Raw genomic sequence first — 20,151 nt, 5'->3', positions numbered from 1 at the left:
TGAGAACTGGCAACACCGGCTGGAGGTTTATAGAAGTCTGGAGTGGTGTACTTAAAACCATGAAATTGGATGAGATCACCCTGGGAGTAAGCATAAAAGAAGGAGAGAAGGGGCGCCTGGGTGGCTCAGTGGGTTAAAGCTTCTGCCTTCAGCTCAGGTCATGATCCCGGAGTCCTGGGATCGAGCCCCACATCGGGCTATCTGCTCAGCAGGGAGCCTGCTTCCCTTCCTCTCTCTCTGCCTGCCTCTCTGCCTACTTGTGATCTCTCTCTCCGTCAAATAAAAAAAAAAAAAAAGAAAGAGAGAAGTTTCTATAGGAATTTCCAAGTCCTGAAGCATTACAATTTTATTTTTTATTTTATTTTTTTTTAGAAATGAATTTTAAAGATTTTATTTATTTATTTATTTGACAGAGAGAGATCACAAGCAGGCAGAGAGGCAGGTAGAGAGAGAGGAGGAAGCAGGCTCCCTGCTGAGCAGAGAGCCCGATGCGGGGCTCGATCCCAGGACCCTGAGATCATGACCTGAGCCGAAGGCAGCGGCTTAACCCACTGAGCCACCCAGGCGCCCCAGCATTACAATTTTAAAAGATCAGGAAGACAGGAATGATGAGTGAGAAAGACCAAGAACTAACAGCCAGTGAGGTAGGAGAATATATTTGAGTGTGCTGGAGAAGCCAAGTGGAGAACATGTTTCTAAAATGAAATGATTAATGATGTCAAGTGCACCGATCAATATGAAGATCATTGATGATCTTGGTCAGATCAGTTTCAAAGGAGAGTGGGGACAGAAGCCTAATTGGAGTGAAACATAAGAGAAAACAGGAAAAGAAGGAATCAGACTGCATACAGATGGGTGTTGTGCTGCAACAGAGAGCAGCTGCTGGGAGATGCGGTGGGGCTAGAGGAGTGTGGGGTCAAGTGAGGGTTTGGTTTGTATTTTTAAGACAGAAAAAACAGTATGTGTTTATGCTGTTGGCAAGAATACAGTAGAGAGGAAGAGATTGATGATGTTGGAGAAATACTGGAATTGTGTCCCTGAACAGGCAAAGGAGTTCAGAATCTGGAGCCTCACAGTCAGTCTCGGGGGAGAGACTGGATTGTTCTGAGCCCAGTACAAGGGGTGAACATGCCAACACCGGCCGTGGATGACCATTAGAAAGAGGCCTCTGATAGGAGACAGACCAAGGATTGGCTTGAATTTGCTGAAGTCTCCCTCTGCTCCCCACAAAGCTAATTCTAACTGGGATTTGAACATATGACCCAGAGGCGAGAGAGACCATTCCAGATCATAAGCAAGGGGCATGCAGGCACTCAACCTGACTGAGGCCAACTGGGCTGGTGGAGGTGGTGGGGCCAGGTGGGAGGGGAGGGATGAGACTGAAAAAATGCAATAGGTGGAAGGCAGGTTAAAGGAAGTGAGGCTCCCTCAGCCATCCTCCCAGCAGCTGGGGCTACACTATACCAGCTCCCAGTCTGGGTGGGTGCTGAGCACAGGGATTAAAGTCATGAAGGGGCTCAGGCCTCACTTTCAGCAGCTCACAGGCTAAGGGGTTCCAGTACCACCATCTAGGTGAGTGTATCAATTCTGCCTCCTTTTCCCCCAAGTCCAGCTTCCTTGGGTGAGCCTGGTGGAGGGAATGGGGATGAAGGGGCAGCTACCCAGATCCCTGGTGGCAGGCTCCGAACCCACTAAGCACCCAGCCAGGACATTGTGGAGCACAAGGCCTGTTGGTGCTCAGGCCACACCCACTCATACTGGCCTCCACATGCCCTTCTGTGTCCCCAGAAGTCGACAGTGTGGGGAGTTGGAGTGACCCGGCTGGATGTGACCCCCAGGACAGAATGGTGCTGGACTCAGGGGCTCAGGTGTATGAACAGGCACCCCCCAGCCCACCAGCCAGTCCCTCATCCTTGGGCCATAGACTGAAGCCCTCAGACCGAGATGGGACACTGCTGTACCCCTGGCCTCAGTCCCTGGCCTTGCCCCTGGCTCTGTCAATCCCCTCAGCCCTGCGGCCCCGGCCTGAGCTGCAGCCCTACTCAGAGCTGCACTTGGGCCTCCGTGGCCACATGCGTCGCAGTGAGAGCACCTATACTGTAAATAGTACTGGCCGGCGGGGGGGTGGCACCCAGGGTCGGGCCCCACCTGGACGGGGACGGGACCCAGGTGGGGGAACCCTGCGGCCTGCAGCCTCCCTGCCTCACATTGCTAAGACTCGAAAGGATGCAGGCCGTGGTGCCAGCAAGAGCCCTTGCATGTTGGTGGCCTTGAGGCCAACCAATATGGACCGAGAGCGGGACAAGTTCTTCCAGTCCCACTACACCTACAACCCACAGTTCGAGTACCAGGAGCCCATGCCCACGGCTGTGCTGGAGAAGTACTGTGAGGCTTCTGGACAGTTCATCCATCAGGTCAGTCCAGCCTGCCTGCCTCGTCCTGGTCCTGATCACCCAAGAGGCCTGGTCTGACCAGCCACCACAACCCTCTGTGCAGGCAGTTGGCATCATTGAGGCTGTCCTGGAGAAGTTTGGTACCTATGAACACTTCGAAGCTGCAACGGGGGGCCAGCTGCTGACCAAGTGCCAGATCTGGTCCATTGTTCGCAAATACATGCAGAAGGAGGGCTGCGTTGGGGAGGTGAGCTAGCCCTGCCTTCGAGGCCCTCTTCTCTGTGCCCCAAACCAGGCGGCCAGGCCCAGCTCCACACCTGGCCAGCTTGGGATCCCAGGCAAGCCCCCGTCCCTGTTCTAATAAGGTGGGAGCTGGCTCTGAGCAGAGGTGGTGAAGGGTGTGTGGCCTGGCTGCCCTGTGGCATCAGTGGGTCCACCTGCATCCTGGTCTCAGGGCTGGTGGCCATGGCTTAGGTTCACTACCACCTGCAGGTTGTGGTGCAGCTGAGTGAAGACCTGCTGTCCCAGGCAGTGATGATGGTGGAGAACAGCCGACCAACACTGGCCATCAACCTGACGGGAGCCCGCCAGTACTGGCTGGAGGGCATGCTGCGGCACGAGATAGGTCAGGGTGTGGGTAGGTGGGTGGGTGGGTAGGATGAGGGGGGTTGGGACAGGGTGGGGGGCAGCAAGGGGCCCCAGTAACCCCACCCCCCTCTCTTTCTTCCCCTTCCTTCCGGAGGACGGGCCCTTTCCCTTCGTGAGCAGCTACCTCCTCCCTCTGGCTCACAGAGGTAGGCCAGAACATGCCTGCCCACTATCTGGGCTCACCCTCATCTCTTGCTCCTTTTGGGTATCTCTTCCTCTACATCTCTACTTCCTCTCTGATTTCCCTTGACAGTGGGGACAAGGCTGCTGAGGCCCGGACAGGCCAGAGGGAGTACCCTGAGGGTCCCACTAGCCCAGCCAACATGGAGGCCCTCCAGGGTGGGTGGAAGGCCAGATACTAGGAATGGAATTAGTTGAGGACGTAAAGCCAGGTTTTAGGAGGAGAGTTGAGCTGAAAAGGAGAGCATGGGACGGGAATTTCCTTTCTGTCTGTTTCTCCTATTTAAGAATCCTGTAGCTCTCGGCAAAAGATGTTTTTCACTGGGATCATCAGCATGACTGTCAAAGTGATACGGGCTTTTGGGGATGTGGGGCTGCGGTGGTTTGGGAGTTCCTGCCCCTCTCTGAGGGGCGTGGGGGGCAGTGTGGGTTTGGGAGAGTTGCTTGTGTGTGTAGCCCTGGATGGATGGGGAAGGATTCTTGTGTGTGGGACTCTAAGCCCTTGGGTGTGAGTTCATCTGAGGAGGGTCTTCCCACTGCCTGGGGTTGGGTGAGTATGCATTTGGGGCGGGGGTTGGGGGCAAGAATTTGCGTGAGAGGCTGAATTTAGGGGCTAGAGTACGCGTGAGTCACCATGAGTCACCTTCGCTGTCACCGGCTAGAGCTTCTGTAGGAGGTAGCAGGTCGTGGCCCCACAGGCTGGTCCCCTAGGATGACCTACCCAGTGGCGCCTTTCTCCTTAGGCACTCACTACCTGCGGGGCGTGAACAACGCGCAGCAGCCGTGGCACAGCGCCGAGGGCCGGCTGCAGTACGGACTGCGGCCAGCGAACCCCACGGAGGAGGGCTTGGCCAGCCTGCACAGCGTGTTGTTCCGCAAGCAGCCCTTCCTGTGGCGCGCCGCCCTGCTCTACTACACCATCCACCGCGCCTCGCGCATGTCCTTCCGCCAGCTCTTCCAGGACCTGGCGCGCTACGTGCAGGACGCTGACGTGCGCTGGGAGTACTGCGTGCGCGCCAAGCGCGGCCAGACTGACACCTCTCTGCCCGGTGGGCGCCCGCGCGGTGTTGGGGTGGGGTGCCCTGAAGGAGGCCTGGGGGTGCAGGACGCCCTGAGCCGGGCCTGGGGGCGGGCAGGCCTCCGGCCTAGGGGCTCACAAACCCTCTTGCGCCCACAGGCTGCTTCAGCAAGGATCAGGTGTACCTGGATGGCATCGTGCGCATTCTGCGGCACCGCCAGACCATCGATTTCCCGCTGCTGACCTCACTGGGCAAGGTGAGGGGCCACGGACCTCTAGGGATCCCAGCCAGCTCTCCTCGTCCCTGCAGTGTTCCCTGAGCCTCTGATGGCTGCCCAACTGAGGATTAGGGGCCAGGCTTCTTTGGTGGGGAGACCTGGGGGGAGGTGAACAAAGAGTACTTGACCTAGGCTGCAGGTATATGTGTAGATACCACACCTCAAAGGAGACGAGCATTCAGGCCAGGGGAGCAGTCAGGAAGGTTGCGGGGAGGAGGCTGGAGAAACCGCCAGACACCAAGTCTGGCTCTGGGTATCTGTGCCAGGCTAAGGAAGGTGAATTTCGCCTGAAGCAATAAAGAATCAGGAGAGCTTTCAGAAATGTCACTTTTGCTTTACAAGGCTCCCTGTGGATGTTCAGTGGAAGGTGGAATGGAGAGAGAGGCCTAGAGAAGGGAGTGCAGTGGGAGGAGGAAGCTGCCTTTCCAGTCACTCCTGTGGAACTTACGGCAGTCTAGTCTCCGGTGGCCATGCAGTGGGAGGAGCAAGCTAGGGGAAGCTCTTCAGAGAGTGGAATTCCTCCAGCCCAGTGGCCACCCTGAGTTGGAGGGTGACATTCCAGGTCCCTTCCCTCAAGCTGACCTAGGGAACTGTGAGGCCGCTAGGGCTGTCATAAGCTGGCACCCAGGCATTCAGCATTGGGTGTGGGGTCTGAGGTGCCTGAGGGAGATCGCGGGAAAGGTGTTCAGGAGGCAGTTAGATACCTAGTTTTGGAGGTGAGGGAAGAAGCTGGGTTCGGGTTAGGAGAGCAAACACACCTAGGACTAAGCCTCAGAGTGTATGACATTGGGAGTGGATCTGGAGGAGCAGATGGCAATGAGACACTGATAGAGAGCAGTGACCAGCTACCTGAAAGCCATGGCTACCTCTGGCTCCCCCTGAAGACCAGCTTCCTTCCTGCAGGTGTCCTATGAGGATGTAGACCACCTGCGGCCCCATGGGGTGCTGGACAATACCCGGGTGCCCCACTTCATGCAAGACTTGGCACGCTACCGGCAACAGCTGGAGCACATCATGGCCACTAACCGGCTGGATGAGGCAGAACTGGGCCGCCTGCTGCCTGACTGAGGCCGGCTGAGGGTTACAGCCGGAGGCAGTGGACAGAGGGCTCCAGATCAGCTCTCAGAACATGAAGATGACTGTTCTGTGCTTCCATGGCCTGGGTGTTTCTTGGTGAACTGGGAGGGCAGGAGCATCCCAGGAGGTAGGAGTGGCAACATCAGAGCCTTTGTGTCCTTCGCTCGCCTCTCTGGGGCCTAGGGACTGGTAGTAGCGTGTCAAGCAAACTGAGTCTGCCCTCCTACGTCCAGCTCTCTGTTGAGCAGAGGGGAAGCCTGGGGGCAGGAGGGAGGCTGAGCATGATGGGGATGGGGGGCGGTTTGGGAGTAGAAACTTGTTCTTGCATGAGATGGCTTTGGGTGTCTGCATACTCCAGTGTCTCCCTTCCCCCACCTGGCCCCTCGGTGCTCCTTCAGCTTTCACGCTTTCTACCTCTCACTGGGTCCTGGTGGGGATCTCCCTTCTCCTAGGGTGACTGCCTGAGCATGAGGGTCTGGCTTTCACACAGGCTCAAGGGCCAGGGGTCCTGGTGGTAGAGACCCAGCTGGGCTGGGGTGTGCTTTCTGGCATTTTGCCTCTCCCACTGCTCATGTATTTATACCCTATTTATGTGCTCTGCTTCCTGGGGCTGGGAGGCAGCAGCTTCTGAAGGTGTGGTGGAGGGAACAGTGCTCCTCTGGAAGGCACCAACTGTTCCTAGCCCCACTCTCCTCTCTGTCTCTCTGTCTCTCTCACACACACACACACACACAGTCCTTTAGGCCTTGTGAGTCAAGCCCAAGAGCTCACTTGGCCTTGCCCCCAGCTCCCAGCCCCTCCATTGGCCTGTGCTGTTCCTGTGTCTTTGCCCACACCCTCACAGCTGGCCTCTGGCCGAGGGTGGCATAGGCTGGCAACAGGCACATTTGAGACTGAGGGGCAGGCCCCTAGCTGTTGTCCCAAGTCTTGAGCCACCCCTCCCCCAAATCAAGATGGTGTAGAGGTGGTTGTTGCTTCTGGTTTCACCTCAGACTCAGCTGTGTGATGCTGACGCATTCCCACTCTCACCCTTGCCCTTGGTTTTCTCATCTGTAAAACTCAGAAATGCAACTGGAAAGTCCTTATTCATCTAGTCAGTGAATGTGTGTAGAGCACCTTCTGTGTGCCAGTTACTGGTCAGAACCCTCCCTGAGTCCCCAGTCCAGAGAGAAGCCAGACAATTAAAACAATTAAAATGAAGCGTGTGGGCTCTGTCTACCCAAGATCCTTTCCTCTTCCTCTCTCCTAATCTCACTTCTCAAGGCTTTGAGCTCTAGCCTGCCCTAAGTGGAGAGAAGTCTCCCTTCCCTGTACCAGGCCCAAGGACTTCCATGAAGTGGGGGGCAGGTAACTACACAGCCCCCACCCCCCGCAACTGGTTCATGAGGGGAAAAGAACCGTGGGGCAGTGCCCAGGGGTCTGGCCCTTGTCACACTAGGGGCCTGGGACTGAGGGCTCCAGGGGGGTGTGGCTTGGGCTACTGAGGATGAAATGGGGCTAAGAACTGGACAGTGGGGCATGAGGCTGCCCAGGTTGCTGAACCTCAAGGGCATGGACCCACACCCTGGTTCCTGGGCAAAAAGCCAAAGTCACACAGCCCAGGCTGACCCTCTAGAGTTTATTCACTTCTAGTGGTACTGGGTCAGGTGGAGACTTGGTGGCAACTCCCAACACATGTCAGGGCAGGATCCCAGGTCCTACGCGGCTTGGGCAGGGGCGGCCTGTCAGTGTTCCTCCGGCATTCAGGAATCTAGAGGTGACAAAGAAAAAAGTGGTCGGTCATGTGGGGCCCACGCTCCCGCCAATCCCGCACTGGGTTTGGGTAGCCTCACACCTTCAGACTCATCACCAGCCTCGAAGTCGGGCTCGGGCTCCAGCTCGGGTTCGGGTTCCCGCTCCAGTTCAGGTTCGGGTTCTGCCTCTGCCTCTGGTTCTGGTTCCACATCCAGCTCAGCCTCTTCAGAGGCCCCAGCTTCCAGCTCCGGATTGAGTTCCTCGGGCGTTCCGGATTGCGCTGTCTCTGAGCCCCCAGGAACCCCAGCCTCGTCGCAGTCTGAAGCAATGGGCAGTTCGGGGCAAGTGATTCTCAAGCCAGGTGCCTCAGGTGTCCAGTGGCCAGGGCATGAAGTGTCGTAGCTGCGTTCCCGGTAGCCTGGGGCGGAGGTGGGAGTATCTGAGGCTCATTTTCTGCCTCTGCGGTATCCCCCCCCCACACACACACACCCTTGTGGGTGGGGGAGACTACTTCTCGGTTTCCCACTCTACCCCTTTACGCCACGCCCCGCGCTCTGGCTCAGACCCCGCCTCTGTGCGCTCACCCGTGCCCACGTGCTGCCAGTCCCAGGCGGGGTCGGGCGTCCGCGTGGTCCGCTGCGCGCAGTGCAGCAGCTCCTGACAGGCGGCCTCGCCCTTGCTCTGCACCAGCAGCAGCAGGCGGCGCACCCTGCGCTCGGCATCCGGCAGCGCGTCCAGCGCCTCGTACTCGGGCCCGGTGAGCACGCCCCGCGCCAGCAGCGCATCCAGCAGCAGCCCCGAGTCCGCCTGCAGCGTCTCCACCAGGCGTTTCCGCTCCCGGTCGATGGTTTCTGAGGGCCGCTCCTGCGCATTGCCCATGGTGGGGGCTGCATGGGGGAGGGGGAGAGAGGTAATGGGAGCCGGGACTCCCCACTTTCGACCTCTCCCCCAGGGTCTCAGTGAACACCCATGGCTGCGATTTAAGTTCACCCCCAGCCCAGGCGGCGGGAGAGCTCCTCGGCAGAGGGCTTGTCCCCAGTCTACTCAGGCTTCTCTTCCTCCCCTAAATGGCAAATGTGGCTCTCCTCTCCTCTGGGTCCGTATTTACTCTCCACCCCTCTCCCCAGTCAGCACGTCCCTCCTGAGCCCCCGCTGCCTGTGGATCCCATAGCCTGTGGATCCCATATTCTATTCAGACCTAATTTATCCAAACGAACTTCTTTTTCCCAGCCTGCTTCCCCACCGTAACAGGAAGAAAGACGATCCCAACCGATCCCATTACCCAGCTTGCAGCCTCGTCTTTTCCAGTCTATCCGCTGACTATTTCTGTCATCCTAACCTCTTTCTTAGTCTGGCGTTTCCTGTCCAGCTTAGACCCTGCAGAGCACTGAATCCCCTCCGCACCCAGAGCACAAGTGCTGAGGGCCTCCCCTCACCGACTGAAGGAAGTCCAGGCTCCTTATTCTGACCCCAAGGATAGGCGCTGCCCCTGCAGCCCCTCACCAATGCCCCCAGTATGTCCCAGCTCCCTAATACCTGAGCAGGGTTACCTGAATTTTCTTAAGTCCTAGCTCTGACCAAGATCTCCTGACATCACCTGAGATCCAACTGTTTCCCTGATGCCCTGGGAATCTTCTCCTGCTGCTTCCTTAAATGCCATGGACCCAACTCATAAAAGCTGCCACAAATGCTGCTGAACTTTCACTGTTTTCTTCCATGGATCTTCCTATTTTGAGAGCCTGTCTCTAGCAAGCAGTGGGTGTTGGGCAGAAATTAATCTGCTTTGTCCATTTATTAACAAGCAAGGACAATGGCCCATCACTTCTGGGGTGGCCTGACCCAGGCAGTAAGGCCCCTGGCATTAAGCGGCAAAGAGGTCAGGCCCTAGACCACTCCCTCTCTCAGCTCATCTCCCCTAGCCTTGGCTTTGTCTACACAGCACCCTCCTGGGTCTCATCCTCCTTCTGAGGTCACTCCCCTACTTCTCTCTCTGGCTCTAGGTCTGGGATAGTGGTTGTGGTCCTAGCCCCATCTTGCCTCCGAGGTCTCTCTCACTACCACCTGGTGTCATGCTATGCCTCCCTGGTCATTTCACCACTCCTGGCCATACCACATTGTCAGTACTTCCCCCAGACTACTGAGCAGAGACCAGAACTATCCCCTGCCCCTCCCTCTCCCTGGGTCTCCATCAGCGTCCTCCCTCAGCCCCCCATCATCACCTCATCTCCTGTGACAGTCTCTCTCAGTACCCTTCACTCCCGTCCCATCACCCTCAAAGCATAGTGACTTTGACAAGTCTCTGGGGCAGGATTTATTGTCCCCATTTTACAGATGAGGAGACAGTTTCAGAGAGACCAGAGGGCAGAATTGGAATCTGACTTGGCCTAGCTTGAACTTTGAGATCTCCTGCCAAGCAGAATATCAGCCTCAACTACTTGTCGCCTTTCCCCACTGCCCATCAAAGAGAATTAAGATCATGTGGCCTGGCCACTCAAACCAACTCCCACCCCTATGGACAGCCAGGTTCCCCCCCCCCACCACCACCTATTTCCCTCCACCACACAGTGCTGGGAGAACCGTGCAAGCCCCTGGCACATGTGGACGTTTGCAGATGCTGTTCCCTAAGCCTGGAATATCCTTCCCCTCCCTCCACGCTGGGGGCCCATCCTCCAAGACTCAAATGTCCCCTTGTCCACCCCAGTGCCTGAGCGTCCCCAAGGCAGACTGGCTCCTTCTCTTGTGTGCCCCAGAAGCAGCATCTCACCACCACGCTGACATCACTTCACTGTGTTCAGGGACCCTCTGCCCTCTTCAGCGGAGACCTCCAAAGACTGTCTCCCAGTCACGGGTGCAGGACCTGCTCAGTACAAGTTGGGGGTGGGGGACAGATTGGATTGGCCCCTTCTCCCTCATGGCTCTGCAAGTTATTTTCATGTTAGCCTCCTCCCTGCAGTATGCCAAGTGCTGCACTTTGTCCTGTGTGGGGTGCACAGGCCCCAGCGGCAAGTCAACGGTCGGAACTAAATACCGAAATTAAGTCCCGGCCAGTCCTTCAAGGATCAGAGGCCAAATCCGGAGCGCCAGGCGGCTCCAGGTGCGAGGCATCGACGGAGATGTCGGCCTCCTTCCCACCTCTCTGCGCGGTCTCTTATGCTAGAGAGCGACGGTTGTGGGAAACCGCGGGAGGCTTTACAAAAGAGCGATCACAAGGCTCCCCTTACCTCCCCCACACCCAGTCCCACCGCTTGAATCCGGTGGAGGGGCGGTGCTCACAGACCTCCTTCGAGCTCGGCTGGTGGTGGTCGGGCGCGGATTCTGCCCAATCTCAGTATCTCTTCCCTCCCCCAGCCGGGTGGGGTGGGGCTCCCGGTTCTAAGCGTTCCCGGCGGCCCCACTCGTGGGTCGAGCCTCCGCGGGGCAGTAGATGACGAGGCAGAAAGGGCAGGGCGGGGTGGGGGTGGGAGCAGCTGCTGCGGCGGGGGCGGGGCGGCCAGGGCTGCCGGGAACTGGGAGGGGGGAGGGGAAGGGGGGGGGGTTGTTCTGGGGACACCCAGAGGCAGGCTTCGGGGGCCGCGCACCCCTGGGCTTCTAGGCATAGTCCGCTTTCCCTCCCCACCGCAGGCGCACCGAATGAATCCGGGAGGGGGTCCTTCTGGCGCCCGGCAATTCCCAGATTTACATCCATCTTCTCCTTGAACTCTCTCTGCTTATCCCAGATAAGGCTCAGAGAAGGGGACAAGCTTATCCAGGATCACAGAGCAGATGCATTGTGGAACCGGATGTGACCCCAAAAGCCCCTGAGGTTGCAGTGGCCACGTGCCAGCCCTGGAACCGGCCACTGGGCAGGAGCCTAAGCATAACTAGGGCCTAGTGTCCCAAGCACCTCCTCTCTCCAGGGGTTCCGCTACTAAAGCTTTAGCATCTGGAAATTTCTATGAATGCAAAGTCGCCCTCCACCCCCACCCATGACTTCTGTGCTCCCTGGTCGGTAGAGAAAAGAGACCAGAAACACAGAAAAAAATGCAGTTTATGTGCAGGGCTCAGTAATGGAGAAGGACCACAAAGTAGCAGGGTCTTGGTTCTGCCTCTTCCAAGGGCACCAGGAAGCCCAGAAGGGGGTGCTGCTGCAGGCCAGCCCCTCAGGTAGGCTGGCTTCAGAGCAAAGCAGGTCTCAGGGGGAGGGATTGGCCCCGGGGCCTAGGTAGGAGGCTCGGCTCTCAGGGGTGCTGTAAATGGTTAAAGCTCCAGGAAGGCCGAGAGTTGGGCCTCCCAAAGCCGCTTGGACATCCAGCAGGAGTGGTGCTCCAAGGGTGGAGTCCTTCCCTAGGAGGATTGGGCTGTGCTCAGCAAGGAGAGACAGCTCTTCCTCCTCTCTTGGAGGAAGGAGAGCCTCACCTGTCCTGCCTGCTGGTCAGTCACAATGAAACACACATTCTCCACTCTCACCCACCGGCCAGAGCATGGGTAGCCTCAGTAGCTATCCCAGGGGCAGCCTGAACTCAGGGGACTTCCCTTCAAAACACAAACTGTCCAGCCCACCCAATCCTGGCAGCTCAGACCAAGGTCCCGAGTCACCACAACTCTCACCTGGCCCTGGAGAATTTAACCCTTTGACCGCCAGCTCAGTCTCACTCCTCTCTGGACCCAAGGGCTGCATCTGCAGAGGAGAACCCCAGGAAGCAGTTGGGGAGGGGAGTGGAGGAAGGGAGCTGGGGCTCTGGCTGAGGGCTTGGTTCAGTAACTCTAACCCTTGCCGTCCCCACCTTCATCTTACCAGGGACAACTCCATGTCCAAGTCCATCAGGGTCCATTCTCGCCCTTGGTGGCTGGGGCCCAGCACCTGGGGGAAGCGCTCAGCCAGTGGTGCCCTTCCCCCTCCAAACAGACCACACCCAGGCCCCCCCTCCCCTCTGCCCTGTGCCCCTGCCCTGCTGAAGGTATACTCACATCCAGGGGCCCTGCGGGCTCCACACTTTCAGTGGGGGGCTGAAGCAGCATGGGAGGTAGCAGATGCTCTGGGCTCCGCACCCCCCTCTCCAGGCCCAGAGTTCCCCTGCACACAGAGAACTGCTGTTGGCCTGCAGTGTTCACCCCGCATTAGGTTCCTAAGGAACCTGGATACATCAGGATCAGAATAGGACAACTACAAGATGGTAGGATTCCCCACATAGAGGGTGCTTAAGGAGCGCCTCTGCTTCCTAGGTTTGACCTGAGGTTTGGATTATGAAACTGGGGTCTTGGGATACATGTCCCTTTTGTTTGGAATTGTCAGCACCCATGGTTCTTAAACTATAGTGTACTTTTCAATGTTTCCAATCACCGAAATGAACTCCGTTACAATACAGGTTCCTGGGCTCTACCCTAGATAGACTGATTGACCTGATGGGAGCTTCTACTTTCCAGGGCATTCTGGTACTGGTACTCTTTAGAGCAACTCTGAGAAATCTGGTCATCATATTGCCTCACCTCCCCCTCAGCCACAAGGGGTAGGCAAGGCTGGGAAGTTAGTTAGCGGAGGTCTACCTGCAGAAGAGGCCCCCAGGACTCCCAGGCAAGAATAGACGCTTTGCTCACCTGTCAGGTACCTCCCTGGGACCCCTTGGTTCAGGCTGTTGGGCATTCCTGGGCCCCTCAGGGCTGAAGTTCCCTTTCCCTTCCAGGATGGCCTGCACCACAGCCACAGGCAGTGGCGGGGGGGCTGTCACGCAGAAGTCACACTCGTTTGGGGCCAGGGCCAGCCCGGCCTCGCCTTCCCCCCCTGGGCTGGCCGGCTCTTCTTTGAGCAGTGCCAGGCCCTTCTCCCTGCACCAGAGAAAAGCTTCAACCAGACTCCAGCACTGCCCTCCCCCTTATCTCCACAGCCATCTGGGCTGCCAGGCCCTCCCCTATAAGCTCCCCAGAGGGCAGCCCTGTCTGTCTTACCTCCTGCCACTTCTGGAAGGAGAAAGCCTGGTCCCATCAGGGGATGGAGAGTCTTCATGGATGTCAGAGATGATAGGGCCCCTGGCCCTGTGAGAGCTGCTGAGGCCCAAGGCGGTCTCTGGGAGGGGCTGTAAATAGATGACTGAGCCCAGTCCTTCCTCTCAAGCAACAGGGAGAGGCAGAACCTAACCGGTACCCATATCCACCAGGTCTGAGGAGTAAGATTTGAGGGGGGAGGCTTAGTCCATGCTGGGGAGCCTGGGTTTGGGGTGGGGCGGGGTGGGGGGGAAGGCTGGCCTCCTTCCCGTTCTCTTCCCGTTAGAGAATGGGGCAAAGGAATAGGCTCTCCATAAGCCCACTTGTGCCCTAGGGAAGGGAGGAGAAGAAAAAACCTACCGACTGGATACAGTAGGGGTCCTGCAAGAGGGCACCAGGTAGGGGACAAGCACTGAATTTGGCCGGTGTTGGGCATGAGCTCCCCTCCTCCAGCATCAGGGACCTGTGCAGGGGGCAGGGCAGCTACATCCCCCAGGCCTCTCAGCCTGCACCTCCCTCCCTCAGGCCCCAGCAGCCAAGTCAGCAGAGTTGAGGCCTGTTGCCAGGGCATCAGTCACATGTTGGAAGCAGAAGGGGCTCCCCCCAGAAATGGGGGCCTTTTGAGGGTGGAAAAGGGAGGGAGAGAGCATGGTTTGATCCCCAGACCCTCTGCTGTTGGGATGTTTTGGGGTGAGGGGAAAGGGACTGCTGGGTGTAGGAATTGCGGGCTAAGGTCCTGGAACACAGGGATCTGGGAATGGGAGTACTTGGTAGGATTGGAGGGAGAGAGGGAAAGTCCTGGAGGGGGGACCTTGGGGAAATTGCCATGGGTTGAGGAACACTGTAGTGCAGGGAAGAACAATGAGGATTCCTGGAGAGAGCTGCTGGAGGAGAAGGAGTCCCTGCATGGGACCACTGGCAGGGAGGTTCCTGGAAGTGAAGGGGGGGGGGGGTGTGTGTGGACGTCCCTGACTTTCTCACTCACAGCTTTCTCTTCGCTCCTGTGCTGCTGGACCCTGTCTGAAGTGGCCCAAAGAGGCACTGGATCAGCTAAAGAGGAAGCAAAGAGTTAATTCATACTTGGGACCTTGTCCCCACCCAACAAGGCACTTCCAGGTGGATTTGTTCAGGAGTGGTAGAGAGGATAGGGGGAGAGGAACACCTTTCCAATGACCCGGTGCTGCTGACCATGGCTCTGCCGCAGAGTCACCACCTCCCTCCATAAGATCTCGTTCTGCCTGTGGGGGAAGGCGTGGGAAGGTGCTGAGGCATCTGAGAGTCTTCCCGGTCACCACCCCCCACAGAATGGCAGGTCTAAACCCACGACCACTCCGAGGAGCATCCATCCGTCCAGAACTGAGTTCCACAGCTCAGCCCTCTTTGGACGGAGGCACTAAGAAATGAAAGAGGAAGGAGCTGTCCAGAACTGCCTGGCAGCCAGTGTCCTCTCACCGACTCCCCTTCTCCCTCCCAACCCTCCTACGCCCCCTCCCCCCGCACTGCCTGAGCTCCCGCAGCCGCGCCTCGGTGCTCTCCTGCACTCCCCGCAAAGCCTGCACCTCGCCCAGCAGCCGGCCCAAGTCCTCGGGGCGCCAGCGGCCGTCGTCGCTGCGCAGCGCAGGCACCTGCAAGTGGGAGGCACCATCAGTTCGGAGTCTTCGAGAACAGGGCTAGCCTTCTCGACACCTCCACGCGAGTTTGCTGGTTCCCGAAGGCCACCCCCACCTTGCGCCGCACACGTTCCAGTAGTTGTTCTCGGCCGCGTACGAAGCTCGGGTGCTGGAACTCGACGTGGTCGCGCTCGGGCCTAAGCAGGCCGCCCTGCTCAATGCTCACCACCTTCCGAAAACCATCTAGGGAGGGGGGAGTGGGAGCGTAAATTGCCCCACCACCCGCTCACCAAGGCCCTCGCACCCACTTCCCTCCTGGTCCTAGGGACTCACACATGTTGAGCTGCCGCACAAAGCTTGCCATGTTGCTGTGCTTGAAGTATTGGGGCAGCACTTCCTTGGCGAAGCGGCTCTGGTCGCTTACGAGGAAACTGGTCCCGCTCTGCCAAGAACGCAGCCCGCCCACCCACGGTGCGGGCGGAGACCGAACGACACAGTGAGCCGTGCCCGCCCTCGGCCAGGCCCGCGCTTTGGCGCGCGCGCGCGCGCACACACACACACACACACACACACACGCACGCACGCACACACACTCGTACTCACGCTGGAGACCCGTGCCGCTCATGAAGACATGGGACAAGGCCAGGCCAGAACCAGCTGTGCGGCCTAGCCTGGAGCGACCACAGTCAGTCCCTACCCTAGCCAGACCCAGACTCCGTACTGGGTTCTGGGAAAGAAAGAGCAGAAGCCAGACTTGGGTTCCAACCCTGGACGGGTCCCAGACCCAAGACGCCACTCCGATCCAGAACCAGACCTAGCTGTTCCCTTCTCCAAGACTCTGTTTTCCTGTCTATTGGGGTGGGGTGGGAACTAAATGACCTCAAAGATCCCTCAGGCTCTAGGTCTCCAGAAGGCGCCTACCCTTTCCTCGGTCCGGAGGAAGTCGCCTCACTTTCATCTCGCACAACCCCCTCCAAGTTAAACTACACTGGAGAGCTGAATCGGGAGACCCATAGCCCTGTCCCAGAGAGGGGTTGGGTGGGCGTGGATGTTCACTGACTTGGAAGGATCCTGGGGACCACTGGGGAAGTCACGGGGCCCCAGCCCTCACCGGGCTCCAGCGGATCAGGTGGTCGGTCCCCGGGTCTCCCACCAGCGCCCATAGCTTGCCGAGGAACGCAGGCACTGGGTTGGGGCCCGGCTCCGTGGGCAGCGCGGCTGGCGCTTCCTGCATGGCGCAGTCTCCGCCCGGCTAAGAGCTCGGGCCGGGTGCCGCGGGCTTGTGAAAGCCGCGGAAAGTGCTGCGTTTGCCGCCCGCCCCGCCCTACTCCGCCTCCCGGCGCGGGGTCAGGTGGGGACCACGTGCGAACCCGCGGGGCGGGGCTCAGACCTCGGCAGCCGCACCAGCAGACGGAAAGGGAAGGCTGGGATCTAATGTGAGTGGAGGGGTGCGGTGGGGAGGAAAACCGGGGTTCTAGTTCCACCCTTCTCAGGCTGTTTCCTCCTTTGCTCTTCGGGAGAAATCACCCATGCGCGACCCGGTGTGGGCTGGAAAAGCCCTAGAAGGCGATGGCCATTGCCTGGATAGGGAGGGCAGATAGGAGCAAGGGGTGTGGAGAGCGGGTGCGGAGAGAAGCTGGCACCATCCCGCAGAACTCTGGGGCGTTGTCATTCCAAGGATGCGGAGTGCCCTGCCCCTGACCTCCGTAGCCCCATCGGTACAACTGATCGATCCACGCCAGCCGGGTCGGGTGCTTGGGCCTCTGAAGTTTTCCCGCCCTCCCCCTTCAGAGCCGGCCCGCCTTCCAGAGGACGCGGTGTTGCTACAGGATTTATTTCACACTCACACCCAAGTCGCCACAGGAGCCAGGGTCCTCTCTCTACCCGCCCCCCTCACGCGCCAGGGCCGTGGAGCTAGCGCAGCGTCAGCAGAGGAGTGGGACTGGGGGAGGATGATCCCATTATGGAGATGCGTCCAGTGGACTCAAGACGCCCTGGGATGGTCCCGACGCTATCCTACATGCGCTCATCTTCCAGAGGCACAAGACTCAACAGAGACCCGAAGGAGCGGGCTGGCGTTGGTGCACGCCTGGACAAATGCATCCAGCATCTTAGCGGCCACATATATGCTGGAGAGGCGACCACCCCATCACGCCACAGGCGTGGGCAGCCAGGGATGGGGCTCCCGCGTTAGTTTGAGCGTGTAGCTGCGCAGGCGCGGACAGTGCGCGCGGAAGGCATGCAACACAGAGGGTCGTACCACGCAGAAGCAGTGTACTTCGCGCAGGCCCGCGCAGCGCGCCGCCAGCAACTCCAGTGCAGCGTCCAGCTCCGCTGAGGCAGCGGCGCGCACCTCAAGAGCGCGCAAGGTTGCGCCGTAGTGGCGCGCTGCAAAGCACACCGGGCCTACGGTATCCCCAGAGAGGCTGAGGCGTAGCGCAGCCACTGGCACGGCAGGTTGTAGGACGCGCGTCACGCTCTCAGCGGGCAGCGCTGGCTCCAGCTCCAGCTCCACGGCCAGTCCCGGGTGGCGGCGGCGCACCGCGGCCCAGGCTTCCTCGGGCAGGCGTGGCGCGCGTGCGTCCTCGGGGCACGCGCACCGTAGGGCCAGGAGAGCGAAAGGCGCGCGGTGCGGCGCTGCCAGCACCTGGAGGGCAGTGCCCGACAGGCTAGCTAGGTGTAGGCCGAGGGCGCGCAGGCGCGGGCAGGCTTCTAGTAGCTCGAGCACAGAGTCGGGCTTCACGCTGCCTACCAGCGTACAGTTGTCAAGGAAAAGACTGCGGAGCTCGGGGCAGCCGCGTGCCGCCTGCAGCACCAACGCGTCGTCCAGCGTAAAAGGCAAGCGCCTAAGGTCGAGGTGGCGCAGCGCGCAGGCGGCCCGGCATATAGCGTGCACGGCGTCCAGGATGTCGCGGCCTGCATCAAAGAGCGGCTTTTCTCCGCGGCACTCCAGGCGCAGGCTTCGAAGTCCCGGGGTGCGGACCGCCAGGGCGGTTAGCAACTCGGTGGCCGCCCGGCGGCTCGGCTCCCTCGACGGCTCAAATTCCAGTCGTAGGTTGTGAACATGGTCCAGGCAGGCAGACAGGTATGGTAGCAGCGTGCCTTCTCGCTCACAGTCGCAACTTGCAGTTAGAACAGTGGTGAAAAAGGCATTGGCCGCAAGAAGCCTCTGCCCATCCCCACTTCCTGACACCCCACACATATACCTCCCAGTCCTGGTCATGCCAGGTTGCCCCCAAATAGCCACTGATACTAGGAGGGAACTCCTTTGGACGATGTAAGATGCGCCTGCCGTGAGCTGAAGCCCTGGCAGGGAGAGCCAATGATATTTCAGGAACTCAGCTTTCTCAGGGGGCTAGGCAGGGGCCTCTAGACTGTCAGGTTCCCATTCTGCCTCTGCTACTACTTAGCTGAGTGACCTGTACGAGGTAATTAAATCTCTCTGCATCAATTTCCTATCTGTGCAATAGAGATAATTCTACCTATCACTACATAAGGTTTTCGTGAGGATTAAATTAATATATGTAAGGTACTTAGAACACCAGTTGGTACATAGTATGTGGCCAACAAATGTTAGTAATGATTATGCTTTTACATGTAGATATCCTCAACCCCTGATTCCATGAGAAAGGGAGAAGGAGGGAGAGGGAGGAGCCTGCTCACCTGATGGTCGTGTCATGCCACACCACACTGCAGGTAGCAGCGGCAGCCCAGGCTCTGCAGACCCTGGCAGCAGCTGCACGGTCCCTCAGAGACAGGTGGCGAAAGATGAGCGCCAGCACCTCCTCTGGCAGTTGCTCTCCAGGCTCGGCCATGGCCCTGCGAGAGATGGGAACTCTGCCGCTTCCAGAAGCTCTTGCCTGGAGAGAGGGGCGTCTCTGGGCTCCAGAAAGCCAAAATGTTGAGGGGACCACCAGAGCCTATGTGTGCAAAGGCTTGTGGCCCAGAAACTGCTACATAATTTGCAGAGCCCAATGCAAAGTGAAAATGGGGGACTCTTCGCTGAAAATATTATTAATAATTTCAAGTGACAGCAAAACATTTAACCAAATTATTAAACAAAGCATGAGGCCCAGTTTCACTTACTGCACAGGTCTCAGACCCATCATCACCCTTGGATGCTGAAGGATTTCTGATTCTCCTTTATACTACCTTCTCATTTGTTGAACAAATCTATCTACATTTTATGCTATACTAGAAGGAATGCAACCACGATCTGTGTACGAGGTTGATAAAGCCAAACATCTGGATTTGGAAAATGCTGTTGGATTTTTCTCTTCGCCCCTAAAGTTTTCCCTGGGGAAGGTGGAGGGCAGCTGCACCTGCCCTGACTTGGGACAAAACTGTCCTCCCCTACCCACCCCACCCCAGCTCAGAGAGCCTCCTGTCTCCCTATACACACACTCAGAGCCACCGGGACCACCCAGACTAGTCTTCCAGACACCTTCCAGAACTGCTTTCTTCCCAGCTTCTGTTGAGTTCCAGGTTAGTACTGGACCCAAGCCTCGCCTCAAGGGCCATTGAAATGAGGGCTTCTCAGACGGCGGGGGATATCAGAATAATCCGGACACTTGTTCATAATACAGAGTCTACCGCCCCACCTACTAAATCAGGCTCTCCGGTAAAAGTGGGGCCCAGGAATCTGAATTTCAGCAAGTACCAGTTGACTCTACAGGTCCGGAGTTGAGAGACCTCATCCCAAGCCAGTCACTAGAAAGTGACTCCAGGGTTAATAGGGCGGGGGCACTGGAGAAGACTTCTAATTGGCGGGGACCACCAGCCAATCAGGAAGCGGGGGAGGGGTGGGGCACAGCTGAATCCGCTCCAAGAGGGGAAGCTCCTTCCATTCCTCCACCTCACTGGGGAGACGTACCGGGTGCTTCCAAAGAAAGGCCCGCTGGGTGGAGAAAAGCTTCGGGTTCTGGGGCCTGAGGGGCCCTGGGTTCAAGTTTCAATCCTGACTCCGGACCAGTCCAGGCTCAGGTCGGGCAGTTTCGGTTCAGCTGGAGTTCTGCAGACCCATTACAGAGCGAAGCCTTTATCGGAAAGTGTGTCCTCTTCAAAGTTGCCCATTTTAGGGTGCTTGAAAGTTTTCCTACACAACGTTTCACACCACTTGCCAGTTTTCTAGTTCCCCATATTTTCCAGGCTAACGGTCCCTTACTGCACTTTGTACCTCATGTATACTGGGGCTTCAGATACCCGCGGCCAGGCTTGAACTTGGACTCACCGGCACCCCGTTCTGAGTGTCAGGG

General features: G+C 58.2%; 4 protein-coding genes across 6 annotated transcripts; 1 reads left to right on the top strand and 3 right to left on the bottom strand.

The window, feature by feature from the left end:
* Positions 1–719: 719 nt before the first annotated feature.
* Positions 720–6,794, top strand: LOC111153021 (KIAA0895 like). Its single transcript, XM_022511826.1, has 6 exons — positions 720–2,414; positions 2,497–2,640; positions 2,886–3,018; positions 3,965–4,270; positions 4,399–4,496; positions 5,421–6,794. The coding sequence occupies exons 1-6, from the start codon at positions 1,845–1,847 to the stop codon at positions 5,583–5,585; spliced, it is 1,416 nt and encodes a 471-aa protein (XP_022367534.1). The 5' UTR covers positions 720–1,844; the 3' UTR covers positions 5,586–6,794.
* A 404-nt stretch (positions 6,795–7,198) lies between these two features.
* On the bottom strand, positions 7,199–10,485 carry LOC111152833 (nucleolar protein 3). Its single transcript, XM_022511503.1, has 4 exons — positions 10,093–10,485; positions 7,913–8,215; positions 7,429–7,746; positions 7,199–7,344 (listed from the first exon to the last, which is right to left on the bottom strand). The coding sequence occupies exons 2-4, from the start codon at positions 8,205–8,207 to the stop codon at positions 7,337–7,339; spliced, it is 621 nt and encodes a 206-aa protein (XP_022367211.1). The 5' UTR covers positions 8,208–8,215; positions 10,093–10,485; the 3' UTR covers positions 7,199–7,336.
* Positions 10,486–11,337: 852 nt separating this feature from the next.
* LOC111152830 (heat shock transcription factor 4) lies at positions 11,338–16,130 on the bottom strand. Of its 3 annotated transcripts, none has more exons than XM_022511498.1 (13): positions 16,008–16,130; positions 15,230–15,338; positions 15,012–15,139; positions 14,787–14,911; positions 14,449–14,524; positions 14,272–14,336; positions 13,647–13,749; positions 13,251–13,392; positions 12,903–13,026; positions 12,276–12,381; positions 12,103–12,168; positions 11,916–11,985; positions 11,338–11,651 (listed from the first exon to the last, which is right to left on the bottom strand). In XM_022511498.1, exons 1-13 carry the CDS (start codon positions 16,128–16,130, stop codon positions 11,500–11,502), a joined length of 1,389 nt encoding a protein of 462 aa, XP_022367206.1. In that variant the 3' UTR covers positions 11,338–11,499. The 3 variants fall into 3 exon arrangements, with proteins under 3 accessions (XP_022367206.1, XP_022367205.1, XP_022367207.1); XM_022511497.1 differs by having other exon boundaries at positions 12,903–13,130; positions 13,251–13,378; XM_022511499.1 differs by lacking the exon at positions 12,903–13,026 and having other exon boundaries at positions 13,251–13,378.
* Positions 16,131–16,685: 555 nt separating this feature from the next.
* LOC111152831 (F-box and leucine rich repeat protein 8) lies at positions 16,686–19,812 on the bottom strand. The gene is made up of 3 exons (XM_022511500.1): positions 19,770–19,812; positions 18,560–18,756; positions 16,686–18,018 (listed from the first exon to the last, which is right to left on the bottom strand). The coding sequence occupies exons 2-3, from the start codon at positions 18,709–18,711 to the stop codon at positions 17,046–17,048; spliced, it is 1,125 nt and encodes a 374-aa protein (XP_022367208.1). The 5' UTR covers positions 18,712–18,756; positions 19,770–19,812; the 3' UTR covers positions 16,686–17,045.
* Positions 19,813–20,151: the final 339 nt, after the last annotated feature.

The sequence above is a fragment of the Enhydra lutris genome, unplaced genomic scaffold, assembly GCF_002288905.1.
Source record: "Enhydra lutris kenyoni isolate GAN:26980312 unplaced genomic scaffold, ASM228890v2 scaffoldscaffold30, whole genome shotgun sequence".
NCBI classification, from domain to species: domain Eukaryota; kingdom Metazoa; phylum Chordata; class Mammalia; order Carnivora; family Mustelidae; genus Enhydra; species Enhydra lutris.
The sequence above is the reverse complement of the archived record's forward strand: the minus strand, read 5'-3'. Positions and strand labels throughout refer to the sequence as shown.